Here is an 18,717-nt window from a genome sequence, read left to right as displayed (position 1 = left end):
GTGTCCCGCCTAACTTGCGTGCGGTGCATCATGCGGCTCCCTCAGGGAAGTCTCCTTCCCGTAGCCATTTACAAGTTCTTGCAAGTAGAAGAAGGGAGCATGCTGTGGCCAGCAAAACACTCCAGCCACAGAGTGGAGCACCAAGAAGATCCTTGAAGGAAGGGACAGGACTTGGGAGCAGTCCGTGAGGAGAAAGAAGACCTGTGAGAGGTCTACGAGGAACGAGTCATGTCCTACCAACAGGACAAGAGTCAGGTCCTATAGAGAGGACCGTACACGACCATGGAGGTCCCTGTGAAGAGAAAGTCACACTCAGAAGCCCAGTCAGGAGACAAAAGAGAAGAGAATCAGTCCTAGGAGTAGGATGTGACCAGGGACGTCTATGTGAAGTGCACCTCACATCAAGAGGCCTGGTCAAAAGGGAGATGAGCCTGGCACAATGCCATGTTGTGTAATAGCATAGGGAAGAAGAGTGTGGCAAGATGTCATAATGCTACATCACAAAGAAGAAGGAGAAAAAGGAGAAGAGTGACATGATGCCACGTCACATGTAATAGTGATGAGCAGAAGAGTGTGGCACAAGGCCACAGAAGGCATATTACAAAGAAAAACAGGAAAGAAGAGGAGAGAAAAGAGTGTGATAGACCAGTCACAGAAGATCCCTGACACTTATGAAAAATTGTTAATGTTGTCAAGTGCATCACTAGATCCAGCATCGAGCACTATGCAAAACACCTTGAGAGTAACAAGGCGTCCCTGGCGTCATGGGAGGCTTGCCACCCTGAAACCCTCTGTTATACCCAGTGAACCTGAAGCCTGCTGAAGAGAGCATACTAAACTATTTGTAGCATCCACTTCTGGGGTTGCACGAGAGACTTGGTCGTGGTCCTGTTCAGACTTCCTCAGTGACCTCTATTGGGTTTATAAGAGGCTCAGAACAAACCACACGGGCCCATGTCAATCCAGGCGCAAGGAATCCGGAAATTCCGGTGAGAGGGAATCCTGACACAAGAGGTGCTTATGCAGCAGCTCCACAACAGGCACCAGGATGCACTGAGGTCGCGGACGGAGACTGGTTATCCAAAGACTATCTAGGAGATGCCGGTGCTCCGAAGTCCGATGGCCAGAGCACACAGATCCTTAGGCAACAGCCCTTTGTGGCTGCACAAGCAACTTGGATGTGGTCCTGATGGCAGTTCCTCTGTGACTCCTTCATGCAGCCCATGAGAGGCCCCACACAGTCCTGTGGCAGCCCGGAAGAAAGAACCTCAGGGAAATTCCTGTGAGAGATGAGTCCTGGCACAAGAGAGTAGTCTGAAACTCATTCCCCAGAAGGTACCGGGAAGCACCACGGTGGTTGAGGAAGACTCAACCACCGCACTGTCTTGCTCCGTTTTTGCAGGTTGGCCATCAATGGAGACAGGGCGTTTTCAAAGATATCTCTGCAGCGGACTCCACCACTGCTCCTGATGCACCACATCCCAATGAACTGTGTAAATAGACGCCAACATCGTGAGACCAGGCAGGACAGAGCAACAGTGCCCATGCAGACTGCCTGAAGAGGCTCAGTGGTGTTTTGTTTTGCTGTTTGTTCTTTCCCACAGGTTGGACTTTGTTTATTTATTTTTCAATAACATTTGGGAGGGATGTAGTGATCTGCTGGACACAGTCTAGAGTTCAAGCATATATCCTATGTAACCAGCCACTCCCTGAGGGCTGGCCTTTACACCCACCCCACACCCATTCATCACAGGTGTCACCGGTCAGGTGACCCTGCTAATAAAAGGGGCAGGGTGCATGTGCCCTGAGCCAGTTCCAGTACCATACTCTTGATGTCTGTGTGGTCATTCGTCCTGCATGAGGGCATAGGGCCCTAACCCTCACATCATACATGTCAACCCTCCCGATTCAGGCGGGAGACTACTGAATTCTAGGCTAGTCTCCCGCCTCCCTATTCCTGCTTGCAAAAATCTGATTCCTCGGGGGGCTTCAGATGGCAGGGGCTGGGCTTGTGTTACTCGGATTATGCACTGCCCGCAATCTGGTCCTGCAAGCAAGCGCACAACATTTTTCTCACACTTTCTCTGCCTTCCATAGTGATGTCTCTTTGCTTCTGACAGGGATGGAAACAACATTATTTGCATTTCTCATATCCAGTCCTGATTCAGCACACTTGCAAGTTCCATACATGCCAGTAGTTCTGATGCAGGCCGCAATAGAAGTCAGTGGGAGAAATAAATTTTCCAGATTCTTTTTTTTTTTTTTAAAAATCCCACATTCCTCTTCAAAAATATTGGCATGTATGCAATACTGAGTGCAGTGATGCTGAGCTGAGGCATGCAAAATTTGCTAGCTTTCGAGTGTGACATTTTTAATTCTTTGACAGACACAAAGGCAAGTATTGTAGTTCACTTTTTTGATGAAAAACATAACTGCCAATAGAAACAGGTTGTGCTTAAGTGATAATATTTTAGAACAGAAAAGTGGGATATTTTGAGAACAGAAAAGTGGGATATTTTGAAAACAAATAGGAAGAATAGATTTTCCCCATTGACTTTTATTGAAGCCGAGTTAATTTCAGGTGGGAGATAGCAAAAATGAAGCTTCGAAAATTGGGAGTGTCCCGCCTGAATCCAGTCTATTGACATGTTTGGCCATGCAAGAAAGGCAACATGTCACACGTCTTTAACTTAACAAAAAAACAATGTCCTTGTCATGTCATATACCTTCAAAAAGCAAGAATGACCATCCATATTTTGACATAACACAGTCTTTTTATCCTCTTTCTTTGTGTCTTAGCTGCCTCCTTTGATCCGTCCTTTTGATATCACTTGTGCTTTTGATCACTTCTGAAAGAGAAAAAAATAATACAAATAAACATTCAATTGTTGGACGTACTTATTCATCACTAAATAGGAAACATTATTAGAACCTAAGGAGGAGGGATGATATGACCACCATAGCACTGGGAATCTCCTCACTGAAGGTTAATATTCCCAAGAAAAATGTTGAAATATGAGACTAATTCTGATTTATGAAATGCTCTATACATTCCTACAGGAAAGTGTTATTGTTTTGCAGGAAATGATGGACTATGTCCTATCTGATTTTGGGAACTTTTGGTTAAGGGATTTCCACGAACAACCATTGGAATGATGGATACTGATCAGAGTTCTTAAGCATTAGATCACATTTTCCACCATGCCTACCTTCAGAATCACCTATAAGAATCCTTAATGTGGTGGGAGAAAGTGCTCTATGATATGCTGTGAGGTGTCTGTCAGGCAAGTCTCAGTAAAAACAAGTAGATAAAGCTCAAAGGCAATTAAGTTGTCAGTCAGCTCGTGTCTATGCTTCAGTGCTGACTGACAGTTGTATAACCCATCGTAATGAGGGGTCAACAGCTTGGGAGAACAGTGTAACTGAAGTACCAATAGAGATCTTAGCAATGTTATTAAGATCAACCTTCTCAGGCAGGTACTTGGTTCAACGTGGTCTGTCGTCATAGGAAGGAAAATTTAGACAGGGCCTCGTTGACGCAAAAGTTCAGGACGAGTAGCTGGTGATCATATCTCTAAAAGAGTTCACAAGTTTCAGAATCAGTAAAAAAGTGTATTTTCTTACAAGAAGAGGGGAGTGATTATTCCAGAGTCTCGTGGCTAAATAGCTGATTAAACATATAAGTGAGAATATAAAATATAATGGAAAGATGAACCAGTCAATTTCGGATGTCGAGACATGAGTTAGATTTTGGAACCGTAAGACCTTTGGATACTTTAGGATTTAGGTTTCAGTCATGAATATGCTTGTCTCGTCAATCTTTGTGCGAGGGGCTGAGGAAAGGAGGGCCCCTTTCCAGTCTCCTATCTTGATACCCCTTATTACCAGGTATGAGACCAGGATGATACAACACATTATCTGGTGCAGCAAAAACTGGAAGATTATCTTAAGCATGAGATAGAGAGCAAATGGATGGAGGGGAAGAAGGTGACAGACAGGCAAAGGAGGAGGGGGATGTTTTTGGACCTAGGTTGTGAGATGAGACTATGGAAGAAAGAATGGCAGTAAGGTAATGGAAAGTAGGGATTCCAGTGGAATCGTATATTGTTGTAAGATTGCACTATGAACAACATGAGAGAACGGGAGTAGATGTGAAAGGAGCTGTAGGATGAGTTGGGTGAAACCAAAGAGGCTGTAGTGAGAACTGTTCGCTTCCCACACTGCATTACTTACCCTAACTGGGGGAAACAACCTTTTCAACGCAGTCATTACATCCCACTACCTTTACATAGCAGTCATTACATCGCAACATCCTTTACATAGCATGTCATTACAATGCAGCCATTACATTGCATGTCACTACAACGCATGTCATTACAACACACGTCACTACAACACAGGCATTACATTGCAAGTCATTACAACGCATACCATTACAAAACATAGTATCCTTACACTATCCGACACTTACCCTACTGTTGCTCTCACTGGAGTTAAAATAGTAATTTTTATCCCTACACTATCCAACACTTACCCTACTCTTGCACTCACTGGAGTTAGAATAGTAATTATTACCCCTATACTATCCAACACTTACCTTAAATTAGATGTAATGGTATGCATTGTGATGGTATGCGTTGTAAAGATATAATGCGATGTAATGGAATGCGTTGTAAAGGTAGTTTCTGAAAATGTGATGTAATGGCATGCGGTGTAAAATAATGTGTATTAAAAAGGGAAATGGAAAGGTTAACCATCGAAAGTAGTTAAGAAGAATCAGTTTTCATCTTTGAGGAATATCAAAGAGAACAGAGACATTTAGTTATTTGGAGAGGGTTTCAATCCACTGTTTTCTGTTGTTTGTGAAAAAGAGTAAATCAGTTTTGAGGCTGCACTTCCATGCACAGTGATATTGACATCCAATAAGCGTCTCAAAATCTTATGTTTATATTTTTTGACAGTATATTTAGATAGGTGGAAGCAAGATGGGGTAGAATATTTTTGAAAGAATTTGTGCCTGCCTTAGTCAGTCACATGAAGTGAGGTTAAATGGCAGAATGAACCGTGATCACATTTAAAGCTGGAAGGAAGGTTAGTTAGACTGGTCAAAGAAAATTAAGGCGAGAAGGGGGAAATCGGAGTGGAGTGTGCAAAAAAGAGCCAACTCGAAGCAGCCTAGAAAATGGGATTGGATTTTGGTATAGATCATTTTGATTTGTTAGTTCGTCCTTTATAGGATTTGCATAAACAGTGTGCATGCGACGCCAGCAAAATCTATTGTTAATAAAAAAGAAAAAAAAGATTTAAAAGGGGCTAAGAGCCCACCCATTACTTATCATTGTTTGGCTTCCACGACACACTCATTTTCCTTGCTTGTTATTAGTCATACCTTCTGCTTCCTCGTGGCGGCTCTCATCCTACTACTTTCTTCCTAGTGCTTCTGTCCCTGCACTGGAGCATGTATCTATCACAGCTTTCAATTTGTGGCCAGTGGCCTTCCATTCTTGCTACCTCCTGCGCAACTAGCAGGTGTTGCTTCTTCTCACCCTCTATCTGTTTTTTCGATTCCCTCCCACCCCAAGTTCTTTCTTTAGACATATTGCACAGCAGCGTGGGATGCTGTGTAACATGGTTTGAAGGAAAAAAAACGAAATTACGCAGTCAATGCTGGCCGCGTCATTTAGCTATTTTTTTTACTTTAGGCCATGTTGCACAGCAGCCCGCGCTGCTGTGCAACATGTCTAAAAAAAATATGTTGACAACTCCAATAAATTGATCTCGCAACGAAGATGGATCCAGTGGCCATAAGCAGATGTCGATAATGTGTGGGCACTTAGAAAAAATTGTACCAAAGCATTTGAAAAGAAAGTCAAGTTTAGGAGTCTTGTAGCAAATCAAATTCATTGGCAACTTAACTAAATGAATGAAGAGAACAACAGTCTTGTAACAAGAAAAGCAGTGAAGAGAAGAGGACTTGTTCCTTGACAACTTTACTTAATAAACCTTATTTTTGTGAATCTATGCAGCATGCATTAGGATATCTGACGCCCTTTTACAATATAAATTATGTGTTGGATCATAATCAGAAATTTAGCAGAAAAGTAAAAATATTTTCTATAGATTACCTTCATTATCTGTTGGAGTTCTGGTTGATGTTACAGGCAGAGTAGAACTGACATGGTTGCCTCTCACTAACATGGATGATTCCTGAGAGGGCTAGGGAAGACAGCCTATGAGTAAAAGGCTTCTATGGTTAATTTAAAATCTCTACGTGTTGGTCACAAATTTAGTAATCTAAGGACCCCCTTAGTCTACAGAAACAAAAGCCTGAAATACTTCCCTGTTCACCCCCTCCGGTAGTATGAACAGTTCCTTTTCAAAGTCATTATATTTTCTAGGAAAGGGAAAGCAAATGTGGCCGCTTCTGTACTTGCTCCCGGTGCTTGGAATTATTTTACTTCCCATTTTTCTAAGACTTATGATGACCCAAGGTTCAGAAAACACTTTAAAAATCCATATTGTACTCGCAGCTTTTCTTAAATTCTTTGAGATCTGTTGCACTGGCTACACCTTTCCTTCTATATATCCATACATCTGTAAAGGTGTATAAATAATAAGTAACAATGTTATAAAGGTCAATCAATGCACAGAAAACCCAATAAGTGGAAGCGTACAAAACTAAAAATGTAAGGTTTCTTAAAAAAAAAAATGAAATATGGAAGCAGGTGTACTAAGTGAGAAAAGATAAAGTTCGAGACCTTCAGAAATCAGCTTCATGAGAATGTAGAACACTGGCAGACTGAAGGGGAACAAGCTTGTATGCTGTCAACGTTTATCTACCTTTTGCTTTCTACTGATAGCACTCTTACACTGGCAGTGAGGGGATGGCCGCATACATGAACATCACCTGCAGCTACTACTTAGAAAAGAGTGCTACAAATGTTTCATATAGTTCTGACCGACCAGTTTCACTTTCCACCCCTCTAGGTGCTGGATGCTCAGCTGAGCGTGTCTGCTGTCAGTAGCCAGGATGCTCGCAAGGCTGGTCTGCAGCCGGTCAGTGAATGGAAGGCCTATGGCCTGGAAGGCTACCCAGGTAATGTGCTACCTTCTTCATATCCATAGTGAGAGCGCCCTCTTGCAATAATGTCCTACGAGCACTCTCTTTGCATGTTGGGCTATATGGTGCATACACCCACAGTATTTAGGTTTTTAGGTATCGCCTTGTGTTGCAGCGCAAAGCGCTGTTCGCTAGGCGAGAGCTTTTGTAGGAGAGTAGATTTGAGAAGGGAACTTGAAGCCCCCCACCTCATTTTCATTGGCTGGCATCACCGTTTATGCTAAACGGTGACCTGCCATTGGAAATGAGAGATTTTGTTGACGCCCTTTCGCCTCCGATCCGGACTGTGTCGCCTGCTTTGCTACTGTCCAAAGCACTTTCTTATCTTTATGGGGCCATGTGTTTCTAATTAGCGTGGAGGAGCGCACTGCCCCCGACCTCTTAAAGGAAAAAAAAATTGTGGTTTCGTCAAGATTTCTTTCCTTTGAGAGGTCGGGGCCAGTGCGCGCCTCCACGCTAATTAGAAACACATGGCCGCATAAAGCTAAGGGATCGATGGGGCTGGCCATGCTTGGGGACTGAGGTCAGTTCATGGACTGTGTGCCCAGAGGCGACGCACGCCATGCTCAAGCTCATCCAATGGTGCTTTGGGGTGCAGGTGATGTCCCTTGCTGGCCGTCGGAGCGAGTCCCTGGAGGAGATCCGAGGTTTGAAAACACAGTATTTACTTCAGACTTTGGCCTTTGTGGGGAAACAATTGAGTGGAAAAAGAGGGTGTGTTTGGGTGGACTGCACAGTATCGAGATAATTGATGCTTGGAGCTGCCAATGCTTGGTGCCAGGTACCCCGTCTGTGCTCGCGGACAGTTCTTGGGCTCCAAGGAGCGGGTTCCAGAAAACAAATCCGCACCCGTGCCCCACGGTAATATCGCGTCTGTTTCTTTAAGCGTTGACACTTCGAGGCGCTGCACCTTCGGATTTCACTAGGCCCCCCTGCTGCTGGAAGGCCAGGCGCCAACTATTGATCCTTTCACACGCCTGTACCATTTCAGATCCTGTGTAAACTCACATGATCCGTGTGCATTCCATCTAGTGCTTTCCACGTGCCTCGAGGAGCTGCGTTTACCCGTGAGCTGTCACAGGGGTGTCCGGGCATCAGACTAGGCTAATTTTGTGTCCAGGTACTCAGTGGGGGGCTGGGAGTCAGGATTCCTGACTCCGGGACAGGCTGGGGCGCGGTTATAGGTGGGCAGGAGTCTTACGTCCATGCTGCCCTGTAGACCACATTCACTGACTGACTTTCACTCTCACTGACTGACTGACTCTCACTGACTCTGACTGACTGACTCACTCACTCTCCCTCTCACTTACTGACTGACTCACTTTTTCACTGACTCTCTCAATCGCTCTCACTGACTGACTCTCACCCTCTCACTGACTGACTCTAACTGACTGACTCTCTCACTCTCACTCTCACTGACTGGCTCTCTTATTGACTGACTCACTGACTGACTGACACTGACTGACTGACTGACTCACTGTCTCATTCACTGACTGACTTTCACTCTCACTGACTGACTGACTCTCACTGACTGACTGACTGAGTGACTGACTCACTCACTCTCCCTCTCACTTACTGACTGACTCACTTTTTCACTGACTGACTCTCTCAATCTCTCTCACTTACTGACTCTTACCCTCTCACTGACTGACTCTCACTGACTCTAACTGACTGACTCTCTCACTCTCACTCTCACTGACTGACTGACTGGCTCTCTGATTGACTGACTCACTGACTGACTGTCTCATTCACTGACTGGCTTTCACTCTCACTGACTGACTGACACTGACTGACTGAGTGACTGACTCTCACTCACTCTCCCTCTCACTTACTGACTCACTCACTGTTTCACTGACTGACTCTCACTCTCTCTCTCTCACTGACTGACTCTCACTGACTGACTAACTCACTCTCTCACTGACTGACTCTCACTGACTGAGTAACTGACTAAATGACTGACTCTCTCTCTCTCTCTCTCTCTCTCACTGACTGACTGATTCATTCTCTCTTTCACTGACTGACTCTCTCACTGACTGACTGACTCTCACTGACTCTGACTGACTGACTCTCTCTCACTTTCTGACTGACTCTCAATAACTCTCTCACTGACTGACTAACTCTCTCACTCTCACCGATTGACTAACTGACTGACTCAGTCTCTCTCACTGACTGACTCTCTCATTCTTTCTGACTGACTGAGTCACTGACTGACTCTCTCTGACTGACTGACTGACTCTTTCACTGACCGACTCTTTCACTGACTGACTGACTCTTTCACTGACTGACTGACTCTTTCACTGACTGACTGACTCTTTCACTGACTGACTGACTCTTTCACTGACGGACTGACTCTTTCACTGAATGACTGACTCTTTCACTGACTGACTCTCTCACTGACTGACTCACTCTCACTCACTGAATGACTGAATGACTGACTCCCTCACTGACTGAACTGACTGAATCTTTCTCTCTCTCTCACTGACTGACTCTTTCTCTGACTGACTGACTCTCTCACTGACTGACTCATTGACTGACTGATTCTCTCACTCTCTCCCACAGACTGACTGTCTCTCACACTGACTGACTGACACTGTCTCACTGACAGACTCTTTCTCTCTCACTGACTACTCTCTCACTGACTCTCTGATTGACTGACTGATTCTCTCACTCTCTCTCACTGACTGACTAACTAACTGACTCTCTCACTGACTGTTATACAGATACTATTTCCCAACCTTTACCCTCCTGTTATTTATGCCCCCCCCCCATAACAAAAATAACATAACAAGCATTGAAAGGACAAAAAAACCTCAAGACATTATGTATTGTTCATACTTTTTTAACATGGCCGTTCAGTTGTACATAATGCTTTCTTGATCATATATAAGGTAACAAAAATGCTTCTGACACTTCTTTATTATAACTTTTCAGCATGCTGCAGACTTCCGTACAGCACAGCTTAAAGACATAGGCAAAGTCAATATCTCTGGCTAAACAATTATAAGGTCCCAAAGGCGAGACCTATTGGCTCTGCCAATGCTTGTTTGTCATTGTCGTTAATCAACGTTTAAACATTAGGCAGTGTGACTGCTGTTGGTTTTTGCAGTCTCTGCGCTTTCATCAATTCCCATATATTTTGGAATTCTAAAATATGTTACGTTTTTGTAATTCATAAACCAAAGACCACTAGTTAAATGCTTATTTGCAGTACAACTGAAGCCAAAAAGAGCACTTAATACGATTGTAAATATAAGCCTTTAGTGGTTTTCCAGTAATCAGCCTTGGACCTTCTGGATCGTTACATTCTGTTTGGTGGATGGTGGCAAACGTCCAGGATGTTCCAGCAAGGCCTTATGAGTTTTAAATACTTCAAGCTTTGTAGTCAATCGCTGTGCTTTAAATATTAGAACATTACTATGTTACTATGTTAAAACAACTGTGGAGAGGAGTTGGCCTAATAGGGGGTTCGACCTTGAATCTGGTGAACTGGGTTCTAGTCTCGGCAATGACGCTGAACATCCTGTGACTCTGGGCAAATCACTTAATCTCCCATACCTAGCAAAAATGAATGTGTGTCCTCATGTAACATAACTGGTGCTATGTAAAGCGCTCAGAGACCCGATTCGGGTCAAGTTCGCACTATATAAAACTCTGGGGGAAAAAAGTGCCCATTTTGGGTTAACTTTCAAAATGCATACATTTTGATTGTAATTCTGCCAACTAAATTAACCAGGCTTTTGGATTACTAGTGCTCTGCATGTGTGCTTCATTAACTGATCTAGGGCTCATTTTATGTGAGCTGTAAAATGTGATGGAAGGCTGTGCATGCCCTCCTTGAATTGCAGACTATTGGTGTAACTCTTTAAGGCACAGTGCCTGTTCTTTCTTTCCTTTACTCTGGTGTTGGGTTTTATCACAGCGGTTGATTTGAGCTTTAACTCTCTTCTTCCTGGGGCATAGGATGGCCCAGACCAGCGCGCAGAATTGTTACAGAGGCAATCCCCTTCTTGTGTTTTTCACCAATTCAAACTATATTCTTAGTGGAAGACACCCTTGAGACTGATGTGCTAAAACAGTAGTGCAGTGCTTCACAGAACATTGCGACAAGGTACTTCAAATTAATTACTATTAATGGTTTCAACAACAGATGAAAAGATGGCAACTAATTTTCCTTTTGGCAGATTCAGGTTTCTCAGCACTAGAAATAATCCTGCTGAACTATAAAGATCTTCCACGCAGAATTGATTTCCGTTCTCTCATCTGTACAACCTATCTCACTGTTTTTTAATTTCTCCTCTTAGGGTTCATCTTTATCTCAAACCCTTTTCTTCCTGGGGGTCAGTGTCACTGGGTGAAGCAGTGTTTGAAGACCTACACACAGAAGCCCAATGTATGTAACCTGGACCTGCATATGGGTGCTGGGGAGACCACCGACCTCTGGGGGAGAAGCAAGGAGCAGCTCAGGTAGGAGATCCAGCTATGTACGTCTATAAATGAGATCACTGTTTGGACAACATTTTCACTCTTGTCCAGTCTCAAAGGCCCCGTTGACTTTATTGAAGTTTCGCACTTGTGTATTATCTTATATTGTCTGAAAACATTGGGCCCTATTCACAAATAAAAGTTTTAAATCTGAACCCATAATGGTAGTCCTACAAACATTTGCAGACTTACTACTTTTACGAGTGCACAGACATTCCCCGTAGTATGCCTGGAAAGGTGTGCCAGATTCATATTTGTAGGCTCACTACTGGTAATATAAATTGACCTGTTTTCATTTCCCCAAAGTATTTTTCCTCATCAGGAAACAAAATTGCCTTTTGGAGAAACTCCTCCCCCCACATCGTCTCCATGTTTGGAGATGATCCATTCCCCTAAATTCAATGGAATTACTTTTAGTACAGGCCTCTGCTGGAATAACCCTCTTACTATTCCCAAGGTAGGCTGTTGTCAGATTCGAGTTTGTGAATGGCACAAATTCAGGAGTTATTTTTTTTAATAAACTATTAAGGCAATCCATGCAAAATGCGTTGTTGGGTTAAAATTTACTGCCTGATGTACAAATGTATTTTGCAGGCAGAAAGTCAGCAATAGAAAAAATCCAAAGGTTTACAACCACAAAATACTTATTTACTAATAACAAAAGCCCTTTTATGGGTCGAAAAAGTCGTGGTGTATCCCTCTCCTATTTGTGATTCAAAGAAGTATGTAACAATGGTTTGAGACCAAAATTACAGTCGCAAACCATTGATCAGATACCAACAAAAGGAAATGCCATGTGATTTGAAAAGGTGTATTAATCCCTGTGAGACATCTTTCCATTTGGAAGTCGTGACAGTGGTCTCAAGGTAGCAGTACCCCACTAACTTTAATTGACAAAGGCTCCTTTTAAAAAAAAGTTTCCTGTTTGGGAATGCAAATGCAGGGACATATGTCTGCTATCCCTTGCAAGCCTCCACCCCTGCATTTGCATTCAGTCACGGGTTTCAAACTTCTTAATTAACCTTCTAGTTAATACTCATGAAGCAGGTTGATTTGCAGCCCCCATCCTGAACATACAATTTACCATGAGATCTATTAGTACATAAATCACATCACAACTTGCATTCTCATTCATACAGCCTTGGTTTGCAAATGGAAATAGTGCATCATGATTTAAAGGAATATAAACATAATTTAATAAATCGACAAAACAGCCTTATTGACAGTGTGGAAAATGAAACTGCCAAAGCCATTGATGCTCATTTGGAACATGCCTAAAATGCTATTAATGGGCAATTTGTTTTCCTCTTCTCCTGTGTTTTCATTTTAATATAGCAATTAGATTGGTGTTTAACATGTTTCTACGGGCAGCATATTTGAGGCACCAATAAAGCCAACAACAAATTAACCCAAGATCCAACATTTTGATCAAATAGGGAATCTGGTGTTTGAACACAGATTTTATGGCCTCTAATTTAGTAACTTGCTGTCTAGGCCACATGTCTTTACTTTATCCAGTTCCACCCTTTCCCTCAATTTCACCCTTCTTCCTTTCCTTGCCCCCTTTCATTTGCTTCATTCCCTTTAATTTGTATTCAGTTACCTCACACCCTTTCTTTTTTCTTTCTTTAATTTACATTAGCCGCTCAACCATTCGGTTATCTATCTGTCCATTTTTCATTACTGCATTACCCCCTTTTCCTTATTTTCTCGCCCCATCTGTGCATTACCCTAACCTCACTAAATGTCTTCACTAATTTCTACCTTCCTCTCTTCCATCACACCTTCTTTCTGTCCCTTATTATGTCTTTCTTTAGGCAAGTTTTATTGTTTTAGAAAAAAACAGAAACCCCCCAAAAACGTTGTTGGATTGCATACCAAATTCACAACCAGCAGCAACCAAGGTTACTGATTACATTTACAAACCAGTTTGAAGGATATGCCACATTTTTTGAGCTCAAGATAATACAAACATGCCCATTGTCAGTTTCAGCTGCCCTCCTAAGAGGAGTACACCATAATGTGGCGTTGCGGGGTTGGCTGTCTAAAGGATACAGTAGTGCATGCATCAGAGTCTTCCATTCATTCACATCTTCCATCACTTTTTCATAAATTCTGACCCAGTGCATGTGTAGCTCCTCGGTCTCCAACCACTCCCCCACTTCACTCTTCCATTTATCTTGCATATACCAAAAAGTCGGTCCTCTGTACCTCAAAATTCTTCTGAGCCTCTTCCAAATTTAAGAAAAGCATAGTTTTTATACAAGTAACAATTCCATTGCCTTATATATATATATATATATATATATATATCAAGTCAACACTGCATCATTTAATAGACTCTGAAAACAATGTAACCTGCTACGGGTGCATCGGGACTATACACTATATTCCCATATAGTATTTGCTCATACCTATACCATATGTGTGGCATCAGCTCTAGCAGAGGAGGGGTAGAAGATTCAGATCTTATCCACACCAAACAATTTTGTTTCAAATCACCACACCCATTTATGCCAGCAGGAAGCAACTTGTCCACGCTCATATAATCAGCCCACCATTAAGCTAGATAGCATAGCTTGGATGTTAAATAATAACATTCTAGGTCAGGGTCAGCTAGTCGCTCCGATTATAGGAATATTTCAACTTTGCAAGGTTGACTCAATAAGACGCGTGCCAGCCATACAACAGTAGTCATCGTGATGTCCATTTTTGTGAATATTCGATTGGGTACTATTGTCATCCTCCCCTGTAAAACATACAAGCATTTACAAAGCATAGTCATTTTAACTAATACCACTTACCCCTTTGTAAAAAGTGGCAACATCACCCACAAGGTGCAGAGTTCCATATTCCATCCATTACACAATCAGTATTGAGATCAACGAGATCCACTTAGGAGTGGGTGAACAGGATCCCCAGATACTTCAGTACCTCTGGCTACTGTATTAATCCCAACTCTGAAAGTGTTGCAGGCTTTCTGTCTACCACTCTACCAAGAGGGAAGAGTTTTGATTCCTGACAATGTGTATCATGACCAGAAAACATCTCGCATCTTTTTAAGTGCTCAGCTGTACAGAAGTCTCTCATTTTTGTTCTGTGTGAAATCATCTTCATACATGAATGCTCTGTGATTCATACTTCCGACTTGAACACTGTTTTTGTAATTTACTCCCTTTTGATCACTCCTTTGCCTCTTTTATTCATTCAGTTATCACACACTTTTCTTTTTTCATTTCCTTTGATTCTATTTTCCTTTTTACAAGTATTCAGCATTTTATTATTACTTCCCTTTTTATCACTTATCTTCAATTATGCATCTATTCCTAAATGTCCTCACTTCCTTCCTTCTTTATTTTCATTTCAGTCTTCTACTTCGCTTATTCTCTTTATCCCATTGATTTTTGTCCTCCTTCAGCCCTGCCTTCCTTTGTCAATCCCCTATTCAGCCCTACATTTCTCCATCTCTTTTTCAGCACTTCTATTATCACTTTCAATGTTTCTCCTTTCTTTCCTTTTTATATTTCCTTTATATAATTCCTTTAGTGTCGCCTTCTTTTAGGCCTTCTTTCTTTTTGTTTATCTCTTCCTTACCTCATTTCATCCCTTTGTGCCTCCCTATTATATTTCCCCTAACTACTTTTTCCTCCTCCTGCTCATCTGTTCCTTTTCTTTACCTTTGACAGCACCCACACAACAAGACATATTGGCAATACACAGGACATTGTGCGGGGCTAGCACCTTGAAAACATTTTTGACTAATTAGAGAAATCGCTCACTGCTAATGCACCAGCTGCAGACTTGTTCATGTAGTGACTGAATAAATGAACAGTGATTTATAAAGCTCTAACATGCACTGTAGAATTTCATGGCAAATGAATGACGGGGAAATAAGCTCTTCGCTTTCCGTCTACCTAACAAATAAGTGGATTCTCAGTTCTTTTCTCTTTGCCAGAGAGACAGAGGTAGGACATTTTATAGCGAGGAAGCCTCCACCGAAAAGCCCCACCCCCCCAATCCTCCAACTCTTTCCTTTGAAGTTCGAGGAATCTTTAACAATAGTGACATAGTGACTTTTCAGATCTCAACGAACTATAACAGATCGATCTTTTGATCTTGTATCAAATGCGACTGTTAGATCAAGCAGAATGCGACCGGTGGCTGGTCGCTTGTAATAATAGCGTCTAATGGGCTTGAATCCTAGTCGGGTGGCTCAGTATTCAGTTCTTTCAGGTACAATAAAATGTCCATGTTAAACTTAATTTAAAGATAGTATCATCTGTTATTCTCACCTTGAAGTAATAAGATTTTGCAGTATGCACCAATCAAGTGCCCCGTTTTTCTTTTATACCAACTACACCACAACTTGCTGAAACATAGCTTTCCAGATACACTCTCTGCGGCAGCTGCCTTAGCAGCACAATTCGAATTAAACTTACTGCTGTTACTATAAAGAGTGGCTCATTGATAGCAAAAGTGCCTCGTTAGGCGTGGCAGAGCCAACTGTGAGGGCTCGCTAGCACCAAACAATCTAAGGTAGATACCTACACAAACATTACAAATTCATGAGCCTGTTGCTATGTAGTCCATTTTGGTGAAATAGTTGCTTTGTCTAAAACTTTCAAAGAAGTTATTTTACGACAAGAAATATTTAATTGCAATAAGAGGAAAGCAAATGATATTAACTTTGGCAGAAAACCTGCCAGGCCGCTGGATTAGCGAAGGTCCTGCCTTCTGCCTGTGGACCACCATCAATAGCTGGAGATCCCTGTTATAGAGGGGCGGATTTTTGCCAAACCTTCGTCCACAGACATAGCAGAAGCCCTTTTGGCAAAATTGCTATTGCCAATAGACATCTCTTTATTTGTTTCCTACAAATCAAGAAAGCAATGTCCATGAGACACAATCACTTTTCTTTCTTAACGTCAGGGAAATGTTTGTATTTGTTTACAGCAGTTGTTCGGCCAACCCGTAAATGAGACCCAAAGTCTTTGAACCTTACTTCTTGCATAATTGTGTATTTTCGTCAATTACTGTAGTGGAGTAATGTATTCTCAAAAAAAGTAAAGTTTCTCCTATTTGGACTGTGGCCTAGCTGGAAGACGTCAGGTTGAACCCTACTGTGGCAAAAGTAAACCGGTTGAGGAAAAAAGGCAAGACCGAAATGAAATGAAAACCCATAGAATTGGAAGACAAATGAATTCTCATTCAATAGACGTTATGTTGGCAGGGCCTCAACCTGTCCAAGGTTAATCCTGTGTGTTTCAAAGAGTACTTAACAATGAGGAGGCAGGAGGACTGTTGGACCAACCCAGCGAAACCTGAACAATCATTAATGTATTACATATACAGATGAATATCTTCTCTGTTTACTGGTTATGTTATTTCAACATCTTTTTCAGACATAAAGGAAGCAGCCGGCAGGAGCCGAAAACCTTGCTGGAGAAGTTGCGATGGGTGACTCTTGGCTTCCATTACAATTGGGACACAAAGGTAGGAAGGACTGCCTTGACACCTGCGTGCATCCATTGCAAGTGGGCCTCTGAGGCACGCTGGTTCCTTTGTTCTTCTCACTATCTCGCAGGCTCTTACACACGCTGAGGTTCCAGATATTCTCGGAGCATAACAATTGGACCCAATTGGCTCATCACCTTCTTGGGCATGCATAAAGAATACCCCATATTTGCCATCTTCAAGTGCACTGTGGAAGTTTCAAAATTTTACTGAAACCAAATGTTGACAATCGTGGCATGACGAAACAAGTGGCGTATAAGCAATTGCAATGTGCTGAATGACATAAACATTCCCTATTGTCTCCCTAACACTTAGGTCTTCAAACTGTGGGGCGCGCCCCCCTGGGGGGCGCAGCATCCCTTCAAGGGGGGGCGCGCACTTCAGCCCACCACTTCACCTTCTATTGTAGCTTCCAGGCGCGAGTTGTGTGTCTCAGTCCGGGCTGCTGCAGCTCCAGCTGCTGGGGGCTCTGCTGAGAGTGTCTGGAGTTACAGGTCTTTAAAGGCAATAGGCGCAACAATTTCAGGGGGGGGGGGCTAATTCTTTCAGCAATATGAAGATTGGAAATGCAGGGGCTCTAAGAAAGGGTGATAAAACAACAAAGCCTCGTTAGCGCATAAATGGTCTTTTAAAGACCTGTGAAGTACTCCGGTGCGGCTGGCAGCTCCAAAACTGTCTGTGTGTGTGCCTGGGAAGCTGTGGCAGACCGGGCTGAAACACACGACGGGACGGGGACGGGGGGGGCTTGAAGCTCCTTGAGCCCTATGGGCGTTGTGCGCCTGTTAATATTTACATACCTTTGTAAACTGATTACAGAGCCTGTTTGTTTTCTGGTTCAAGTACCCCCTGTGCCCCCACTCTGCCTATTCCTTACATTTTACTTTTTACTGCCTTGATGTGAGAATGCATTTCATGAAAAGTAATATAAAGTAGGGTTACCAAAATAAAAATGCCAGCCATGTGTTGTTTAAAGAGCCTGCAAAGGCCTTGTCTGGGCACTAAATAGGGTTATACATAAATTAGTATGTACTCATTTGTAATGTGACGTTTCAATCTTTGGTCCCTTTAATCATAAGTCATAGATCATTCAGGCAACCTTAGAACACAATTAAAAATGCTATCTATTTATTTTTGCTGTTCCAAGTATGCACAGATAAGTGCTGAAAATAGGCTTTTGGGGACTGCTTATCTTTGTACTGTCTGGGACATCAAGCTGGCAACTCTAATCGCAAGATTGGAAGTTTGTTGCAGGATGAGCACAATATTTATTTCCTCCACCCTCGATCCCTGGACCCTGAATAATGCCAACAAAGCAATAGTTTAACTTATATCTGAAACCCTATGCCAAGCCTCAATATCATGCTGAGTAACTTCAACTGTGTCTGGGAATGCACCCTGCATTCAGACAACTCACTCCTCATTCACACCCTTCACTTTCACACTCACCCTGCACTCACAGGGATCACAATGTGCTCAAACTGATCACTATGCACTCAACCCACCGCTCACCCTGCACTCACAGTGACCACACTGCACTTATGCCACTCACCATGAATTTATACCGTTATCCCTCCACTTAACCTGCGGTCACATGAGCGCAC

General features: G+C 42.7%; 2 protein-coding genes across 3 annotated transcripts in view; one reads left to right on the top strand and one right to left on the bottom strand.

Annotated features, from left to right (window-relative positions):
- SLIRP (SRA stem-loop interacting RNA binding protein) overlaps positions 1-2,857 on the bottom strand; it is a 29,759-nt gene extending 26,902 nt beyond the window's left edge. The window contains exon 1 of the mRNA XM_078659977.1: positions 2,727-2,857. Within this exon, the coding sequence (XP_078516103.1) occupies positions 2,727-2,763 (37 nt within the window). The 5' untranslated portion in view covers positions 2,764-2,857. The remainder of the gene's footprint in view (positions 1-2,726) is intronic.
- The window catches only part of ALKBH1 (alkB homolog 1, histone H2A dioxygenase), a 53,112-nt gene that overhangs the window by 1,477 nt on the left and 32,918 nt on the right, over positions 1-18,717 (top strand). For both annotated transcript variants that reach the window (XM_078659974.1, XM_078659975.1), the window contains exons 2-4: positions 6,988-7,096; positions 11,422-11,584; positions 17,005-17,095. In XM_078659974.1, the coding sequence (XP_078516100.1) occupies positions 6,988-7,096; positions 11,422-11,584; positions 17,005-17,095 (363 nt within the window). The remainder of the gene's footprint in view (positions 1-6,987; positions 7,097-11,421; positions 11,585-17,004; positions 17,096-18,717) is intronic.

This window comes from Lissotriton helveticus, chromosome 9 (assembly GCF_964261635.1).
Source record: "Lissotriton helveticus chromosome 9, aLisHel1.1, whole genome shotgun sequence".
NCBI lineage: Eukaryota > Metazoa > Chordata > Amphibia > Caudata > Salamandridae > Lissotriton > Lissotriton helveticus.
The sequence above is the reverse complement of the archived record's forward strand: the minus strand, read 5'-3'. Positions and strand labels throughout refer to the sequence as shown.